The sequence below is a fragment of the Aulonocara sp. 'chitande type north' Nkhata Bay genome, linkage group LG7, assembly GCF_057382095.1.
Source record: "Aulonocara sp. 'chitande type north' Nkhata Bay isolate Kocher_YH1m ecotype deep benthic linkage group LG7, A_spYH_male_GT1.1, whole genome shotgun sequence".
NCBI lineage: Eukaryota > Metazoa > Chordata > Actinopteri > Cichliformes > Cichlidae > Aulonocara > Aulonocara sp. 'chitande type north' Nkhata Bay.
In genome coordinates, this window is record NC_141350.1 from 13,493,690 (window position 1) to 13,502,678 (window position 8,989).

At 44.3% G+C, this 8,989-nt stretch overlaps 1 protein-coding gene across 1 annotated transcript; it reads right to left on the bottom strand.

The window, feature by feature from the left end:
* Positions 1 to 211: 211 nt before the first annotated feature.
* ciartb (circadian associated repressor of transcription b) lies at positions 212 to 8,777 on the bottom strand. Its single transcript, XM_086298718.1, has 6 exons — positions 8,591 to 8,777; positions 6,048 to 6,510; positions 5,626 to 5,701; positions 5,035 to 5,113; positions 3,257 to 3,386; positions 212 to 1,877 (listed from the first exon to the last, which is right to left on the bottom strand). Exons 2-6 carry the CDS (start codon positions 6,468 to 6,470, stop codon positions 1,485 to 1,487), a joined length of 1,101 nt encoding a protein of 366 aa, XP_086154844.1. The 5' UTR covers positions 6,471 to 6,510; positions 8,591 to 8,777; the 3' UTR covers positions 212 to 1,484.
* Between the last annotated feature and the right edge of the window lie 212 nt (positions 8,778 to 8,989).

Here is an 8,989-nt window from a genome sequence, read left to right on the forward strand (position 1 = left end):
GACCTCTACATCATCAGTGTGATTGTTTTTCCCTGAAGAGCCGGAATAAGTTGTAGTAGGCAACAAAAATCTGTAAATTAATACTCATATATAGTTTGATGTTTAAATTCTTCTAATAAAGATTTGTCAGAAGGTTCAATAAACACACTAGTGTTTCATGGTTTAGGCTTTACAGTGTTAAGAAATTTCACAACAGAAGAATCTGTAGCCATTTGTTTTGCATCAAACAAATATAACCACATTTATTTTGAAAGTATAAAATTTCACACTGTAAAGGCCACTTTTCAGGGTAAATTGACAACCTTCCTGTAAGATTTACACAGACAAAAAAGCTTGTCCATCTCTCCGCTGGTCCAACATACTGTCCAGTTCTGTGGCAAAAAAAAAAAGGAAAAAAAAGCTATTGTTCTGCTTCACCACAGAAAATAGTTGGCGAGATCTGAATAACTTACTCAAAACAGGAAAACGGCAGGAGAGTGAGAATTCCTGATTTGTACATCCCACAGAGGACAGAGGAGCAAGGTTTCCAAACGGTTCTCTCTCTTTCTCTTTATTAAACCAGCTTACAGGCACAGCTTGACGTTACAGGCACTGTTTGCCTTCTACTGGGAGACTCGAAAAAGAAATCTGCAGTTGACATTCTTTACACTGGCACCAGTCAGGCCACGAGAGCATCCCCACTGAGACAGCATCCTCCGTTTGTAGAAGAGGGGAGACTTTGCGCTGCAGACCTTGTCGTCAGAGGCCATTTGGTGGCTCACCGTAGCTCTGTCGAGGTGTCCTTACTTTGAGCATAGTGTTCACATTCTTACTCACTAACCGTGACGTGGTGCTCGCTGAGGTAGAACAGTTGTACCAAAAGAGTTATTTATAAAGAATACAAATGAGTAACAGTCACATCAATAAACTTAAGAGTGGAGTCATGGGAGGGGAGGGGAACAACATCACATTTCACCCACATTTTCAGCACAACAATATGTAGATCACTGACATATCTTCCTTCCTTTCAGCACAAACCTTTCCTTCAGTTCTTTCCCTTTCACTCGTAATGGCAGCTTCACAGATACTCAGACTGTATTTTTTTTTTCTTTTTTACATCTACAAGCCAGTGCGAACAAATTCAGTTGTGAAAATACTTTCTCCGGTATCACGGCATGTGAAATTTATCCTTCCAACTCTCACACACGCTGTTGAAGAGTGCAAAAATAAAAAGAGAGAAGAGGGGGGGAAAAAGAAGAGATAAGTCAACAAAAAGGGAAATAAAGCAGATAGTTGTCGTGTTAGAGAGGGTACACCGCCGTACAGAAAAGTCACATTGTTCATCGACACCGCTTCCATATTAAAAGAGGAATCGGTAACATCCCTTTTGAAGGCTCTCATCTCTCCTGAAGGCTGGAATGAGCTAAGTGAGCTGATTGGCTCCCTGCAGGGTGGGCAAGGCGGGGCTCCTCTGCGCGCTGCTTACACCGAGCCCTCTGTGTGGACTAGGACCAGCTGCTGTCCGTCAAACGCCCTGTTCCCTTACGTGTGATGATGCTGTCCGTCGATTTTAGAAGCCTCTCTAGACAGGGCGCGTTGATTTTGCCCGGCGGCGGGCCTCTGGGCACCAAGTTTGTCTTAGTTTGGCTGTCTGTGCTGGAGGACACGGCGCTGTCCTGCGTTAGGTCTCTGTCACTGGGGGTCAGCAGGGGCCTGGGACCAGCCTGGGCCTGCTCTGCTGTGGGAGAGCAAATGGGTGACGTGTGGAGCCACTTCAGATTATTGGCAGAGTAAGCTCCAGGAGGAGTGAGATCTGTGACTCTCAGGGCTTTGGCGGTGGCTGGAGGATCGCTAGTAGTGATGGCGCTCGCTGCTGCAGATGTGGTAACTGGAGACAGCTGTTGAGTATGACAAAAAAGTTTTATTATTCAGCGATGATTCTAATTGATTACAAAGACCTAATTTTCATTTGCTGTCCATCTAGTTATTATAAGGACCCTGAAATATAAATAATATATTCATCGTGCAGAAATCTGAGTGAGGCCCAGATAATGGAAGGGCTGAAAGCAACACTAAAACGGTAAATGGTTTGATCTTTTATAGCGCTTTCCTACTCAAGCACTCAAAGCACTTTATACCACAAGCACTTTTCTCCTCTAAGTGCTTTCCATCGAACGTTCACACTCTGATCAAGCCACCAACCTTCCGATTAGCAGATGACCTGGTTTACCTCCTGAGCTACAGCCACCCCTAAACACACTGCAGGAGCCATAAAAATGGCCCGAGAGCAAATAAGCCCCAAAATCTGGGTGGGGCGCTGCAACAACCCGAACACACATGTACACAGTGTATTAGCGCCTCAAAATGATTTAATTTCCTCTGTTTAATATCTAACATTAGGGGTAAACACTGGCATTAATTTTGAGTTTTGTTTCTAAAATATTCTCTCTGAACCGTAATTTGGCCTCCACTAATTCTTGAGGATCTTGTTGTTTAGTTACTAGAAGCCCCAGCTTGTTGAAAAGCTACTTATTTTGTCTGCCATCTGGTGCCGGACACTAAGTGTCCAATGAGATGTTTTTATCCAGAAAGTAAATAACACGCTGAAGAGCGTGGCAGGAATAAGACCAAAATTATGAGCACGGTTCTGAGGGCGATAATTCTCTGTGTATTTGTTTAAACACACCATCTTTAGATAATCCGTGAGAATTCCCCCAGTTTTCTTTTCTCACACGTAGCACAGAGCAAGACATAGTCTGCGTTCAGCCACGCTCGCGCTACTAGAAATACTTGAATTGGGAACCTCCTCCGATTGAGCTGCACCACCTGCATAATTTACACACTGTAGCAATCAGACTTGGTAGTAGGGATCTGGTATGAGCAGTATCGATCATAGTGGGTGTAGTCAGTTATAAAGAATAAAAAAAACCTAATGTAGATCATAAAATCCTGTTCATGACAGGGTGTGTCGGGACTAATTCCTCACCAATTAAATGCAAAGGAATGTTCTAAAGTATCCTGACCTTTCTTATCCCCTTAGGGACACTCCTCCAAAATTACCTTTTCTCCTCTGTCATTGTTCTTAGTGAACCTGAGACTGCAGTAATACCTCAGTAAAAATAGCTTTTAATCCTCCTGTCCCTGTTCCAGACCTGTGATTAAATAATAATAGATATTTTAGTCGCTCTTTCACTGCGTCGTCACCATATGTTCTTGGCAGCGGGATTTATCTAGGCGAAGAGCTCTTACACAACAGCTTCTTTTTTTTTAACTTTACCTTCAGTTTCTTGGTGGGAGCAGCTTCCTCTGTTTGGGTGACAGTGAGTGGGTGTTCTTGAAGCTTTACATTAGGGAACCAGCTCTTCAGCATTTCTTCCATTTTAAGAATGATATTAATGTACTTCTCCCTGGAAGCAGAGGTGAAAAAAAGAAAAGAAACAGAGAGTGAGAGAGAGCTATTTACTCAAGCTATCGCGCGGGAATCTGAGTAATCGAGCAAAAATCTTGGTAACCTCTTCTCTGAAATCTACCTCCCCATCAAGCTCGCACAGGAAATATGCGCTCTTGAAAAGCAAGCGAACACATTCGCTCGCTCAACAAAGCCTGCTCTCCGTGTGTGGGGAGGGGAACATTGTCTTAAGTACATTTCTCACATGCTTTGAGCTCACACGTGGACTGGCGTATAATACTCCCGCTCGCCTCTAAATATAAACGCCAAAGCCACAACGTTCTCCCACAGCGTCAGTGTAAAAATAAAACAGTTGACGCAGTTCACGTCGGAGGTGGGCGCAGTCAGAATCCCCCTTAACTGCTGCCCGTCAGAACCAGATGGCGAGCGGGGATTAGCCTGGGCCGTACGATCGGGACCTTCCTGCTATATTCAGTCCAACCCATGTTAAATTCATGTGAAAGATTATCCGCCACAGTGGCTGCTAAAAAAAAGTCACTTTGATCCTATCTACCATTGTGTTGCTCCAGGGGCTGCCAGCTGGCAACACAGAGCAGACACCAGGAGAGACACGAGGGAGGGGTTTAGTCCACCTTCCAGCCTCTGCCCTGGCTGTCTGCAGGGAGGCTGCCACACCCACTCTTTGTTTCCCTTATGGAGGCAGCAGCTGGTGGGTGAGGGCTCCAATTAGTCTGCGCTAGGCTCAGGAGCACTTTGTCTAATATACCTTGATGCAAAGCCTTGTGCTAACTGCACCCCAAAGATTCCTATTCAGTTTCACAGCTAAACTGTACACGATGCCGGGATTTCGTTTCAGTGTAATCAAATAGTATTGATACGATCGCTGAGTGCAATCGCTCTGTGAAATTATGCTCTAAAGTGATTACTCAAATCAAAAACTCAAAACTTTCCAGCTTCTCAAATGTGACAGTTTCCTGTTTCCAGATAATTGAAACATATATTACACGAGTTTCTGGAATTTTTTGATAGCAACGTTCATCAGATATGGAAGTTTTCTATTCAGCAGTTAAGAAAATGCGCAAATGAATGGACAGATATTCTTTTTTATATGTGTGGGGAAAAAACTGCACTAAAAATCAGATCATAAGGACTTGAGAATTGGTAGTTTTTTTCCATTTAACAATGTGAAATATCAAAACATTTTAAATTTGACTGGGAAACAGGGACTATAAGAGTTTCTCCTTGAAAGGGGTGATAGCATATTCCATTATGCTGTCTGGCCGGTGGAGAGCTAATCACACAGACACAAGTGGGCCGCTCTCACAGTGAAGCCTGATACATTTTTAACAAGATGCCCAGCTTTAGTGAGAGGCAGCCATCTCTGCAGTAAATTTATCCTGAATGTGCGGGGGTAGCAGCAACCTGCTGTGAGCCATGTGTCAGAAACATAACGGAGACCACTTCGACCCACAGATAGCAAGCAGTATTGGGTAGCCCTTGTATATGTATGCTGGGGGATGCACTGTGGTTCTCACACGGGTTTGAAACCACAAGTGAAAAGAGCACACAGATTTTCTACGCTGACACATTTATGTCAAAGTACCGATTATCATTGTTTCATGTAGGGCAGAATGTGGGTCACCTACCCCATGTAGGGGTTCTGCAGAACACCCATGATCCTCTGAATCCGGTCCATGGCGACACTCTCCTGGAAACTGCTGAGTCCTGGCAAGAAGAAAGTTGTAGCATGAGCCACATGAACTGTGTTGACAGCAGGGCTGAGTCTGTTCAGCAGATGGGTAGTGTGAAATGTGTGTGTGAAGGAACAGACTCCCTGCTTCTGTGGCCAGGAAGTGCTGGGTCACACAAGGTTCGGGTTTGACTAAGATCCCAAACTAAGCAGTTTTTGCGCCCGCCTGAACACGGTGCTCTCTTTCAGAGATCCTCATAATGCCTATCTGACTCAAGAACTGCATCACTTTACACACACATGCGCACATATACAAGGAATGCTTGTGGTTAGATGACAGTCCTATGACAATGCATGTTTCAGACGTCTCGCGCTCATATCTCAAGGACACCTATTCCACAAAGACTTGCGTAGTCTATGCGCTCTATTGTTTTTTTCTTTCTGAGACAAAAGAGACCGTGAAAAACAGACTCAACTAAGACATTTTGTGTTCAATCAGGTTAATATCTTGTGTGTGAAGCAGAAGACATATTAAATGCTGACTTACTTTCTTTGTATCTCCCTGAACGAAGGCCATTCAAGATTGATGACAATGGATGAATGTAGCATTGTAACTCCATGCACTGAAAATAATAACAGATTTATTAGTGTTAGTGGGTAATAAAACAACTTAAAAACCTTTTCTGATAAGCTCATAATAAATCAGCCTCCCCCCAGTTCATTTTGTTATATTAATTGACAACAACTTTCCATGACTAACTAGCTTTGTTTGACTTAAGACAGAAAAAGTCTAGTTCTTTAGAAACGGATAGCAAATAGGGGAAGGTCATTTTTACTGGAAATGTCATGCAGGAAGCACTCTGTAAAACCACTACGGGAATCAGTCTGGGTGACAGGGTACGCGCTAGTTTTGCTGACACTGTCAACCACTGTCTGTGGAAAGCACACATGAACCACAGAGGCGCTCACCTTGCTGCTAAAAATTCTCTCTTTCTCTGACATGTTGGCAATGAGCTGCCGTTCTTTGCATTCGTCCTCTGTAGAGCCGCGGGGTCTCTTCAGTGCCTGCTGAGTGTTGTTGCCATTCATTCTTTCTCCTTGCTGTGTTTTACACAGTCCAGTGGCGGTGTCTCTGTCCCATTTTTCCATGCAGCCGGGAGATCCCCGGCTGGAGACCTCCCTGACCCCGCTCCAGTTACCGTCGCCCTCCTTCAAGTCGCTGCTCCAGCGGCAGCTGCTGTCAGTCGGGCCCAGGTGCGAAGAGGCACAGGGGGATAAAGGAGCTTCTGTCTGGCTGTGCTTTCTGGTACAGTCAGGCTCCTGCTCGTTCTCATTATCCTCATTGTCGCTAGCCAGCCAGTCAATGGAGTTGTCCGAATCTGTAGCAGACATCCTCAGCTGCAGGGTCTAAATAGCACTGACCATCACCGACCTGACAAAGAGAAACTCACCGTTATTACATTGCAACAACACGAAACATATTAAAGGGAGCAGCGATAACAGATGCGGAGACGAGAAACAGTAAATTAAAAATTAACTACATCAAGGCCTTTAGCCAAAATAATCAAATGTAGTGTTCTCGAGCAAAAAGTCAAGAAAGAACAAAAAAACTCCAGCCAAGCAGAAATAACAATAAAGACAGAGGAGGGACAGCAGTGTACTCGGAGCAGATGGTGGCAGTGAGATAACAGTTGTTGGGACCACAATGACCTGTTTGTTTTGCAGATGCAACACCTGAGCCAGTAAACACAGGCCAGCCACCATCAAAAGCAAACAGCAAACGGTCCCGTGCCCCATCCAATACTCGGAGGGTGGTGGGTGGGAGGCTCACGTCATTTGTCCCTCCAAATTTTTTTCACTGCAACCCTCAAGCGTCTTCACATCACAAACAAACACATTTCTAAATTTCACAATTGCTACCCTGACTATCCCCCCCACCACCCTCAGTCCGCTTCTGTCAGCTGGCCTGCCAGCTGCTACCACCACATTCATTCATACACTTCGTTCGCTTGCTTATTCAAAGGGGCAGAGGTCTGCCACCATGACGACTAGTAGTTCGACGAACCGCAGACCTCCCATCAACACAAGTGACACTTGTGGGGTGAAAAAAGAGATTGAAGAAAATGGGAAGCGTTCTTCAGCAATGAACGCCTTCTGAATAAAAAAGAAAATCCAACTAAAGGCTCTTCACGGAGGCTTAATTGCAGTATATTCCCTCTGTGTTTATTACAAGAGGGGAAGTGAGAACAGCATTTTCAGCACAGAGATCATTTTAGGATTTCCAGAGTTAAGGACTGCCATGTCTCTTGCTTCCTGTAAAATTTGAGGGTAGAGGGGTTAATTGCTCCCTGATTCTTTGTCGCCTTCTGATCTTATTGTTACAGAGGAGGGGTGGAGCGGACATTTACTGATATACTGAATAAAACGCAAAACATATACATCATCATTGCTCTAAATCAAAGCAATGATTTACAGGAGCACGTGAGTATTGAGCGCCATAGAAGAGATTCAGCAAAGTCCCAAAGAATCTTGAATCTAATTCCAAGCTACTGCAATGTCAGTCTGTTTTGTGTTGTGTAATACTGTATTACACAACACAAAACATGCACAGACACTGCAGTAGCAAAAAGAAAATCTAATTTCTCTCTATAATTGTATAAAAGTCGCCCTTCTTATTAATATACTAACTCTAAATGAATCCAATAGCACTGAGAAAATATATCAACATATATGTGCCATGACTAGCTCCACGCTACTACTAATTTCTTTCTGTGATAAAAACAGCATACACATGGCGAGCTTACTAAATATTCACTTGCCCTGGGCCTTTGCATGCTCATATAGGCCTACAGTTATATTCTAATAACACTTTAAATAGCAGTAGGAGGTACTGATAACAGCTAACACCGTGGATTTCTGAATCAAAGGAAAGGTGGTCCCATAAAGCAATTTAAAAATATATATATACCAGTTAGCTTCCGCGACCTCGACGTCTACATCTACCTGTGTAGGTGGGGCACCTGAATAGAGATGCCCAGCGCTTAACACGTACGCCGATATGCTTGAAATATACGAGAATATTTCAGATATTCACACGTCGTTATCTCTCGCCAGAGAAAACGCGCATAGGAAGATAAGGTGGCAGGTCTGATCTGTCCGCCTAAATGCGGGTTTCACATCAGTTGGGTAACAGACACAATATACTTCCTCATCAGTCTCAGTAAATTTGGCAGCATGCTGAATTTGTAAAATATAAATATATATATTTAAACAATAAAGAAAGAAATGAAACAGGAATACCAGTCCCTGTCACGGGAAGGCTACCATATCGCAGCACTAAACACAACCGCAAACTCTTTGTTTTTCTGACCAGGTTGTCTGTGTGAAATGCCTCTGGATGGTTTAAAATAATAATATTACTAGGATATCGCTTAGTCCCCTCAGAAACACAAAGTAAGTGATATTTATCGGGAGGCTCTGGGCATTAAAAGGAGATGAGCATGGGTGCCTACCTTCTCAGGATGGAGCGGCTGGTCGTTCTTCCTTTGTTTAGCGGTAAATCCAGTAGGACTGTAGGCAGAGAGCAGCTGATGTGCTGGACGTGCGGCGTGAGAGAGAGGAGGCAGAACATCCAGTGATCGGCCCGTGTTGCTTCTCCCAAGGCAACGTGTCTGGGAGGGCGGGACTAGCAGGAGCATGCGCTCCCATTTGCTCCTCGAGCGGCTCCGACTGTCCAATCGGCTCCTCCGTTCAGTGCAGTCGCGGAGCAATAGGCGAGGCCGGTTTACATATGCAAATGACATGGAAATGACACAAACACGTGGACACGCGGATCGGTTTCATTTCAGCAGCTGGGTGAAAAGTCAAGCCAGGGCTGGCTGTGGTCATTCTACAGGCATTCTTGGGCATTA

Coding starts and splice junctions, on each gene's coding strand:
- ciartb (XM_086298718.1), bottom strand. CDS start 6,470: ATGTCTGCTACAGATTCGGACAACTCCATTGACTGGCTGGCTAGCGAC. Junction 5,702..6,047: donor AGAGAATTTTTAGCAGCAAG/GTGAGCGCCTCT, acceptor TATTATTTTCAG/TGCATGGAGTTACAATGCTA. Junction 3,387..5,034: donor CTGCAGAACCCCTACATGGG/GTAGGTGACCCA, acceptor CTCTGCTTCCAG/GGAGAAGTACATTAATATCA.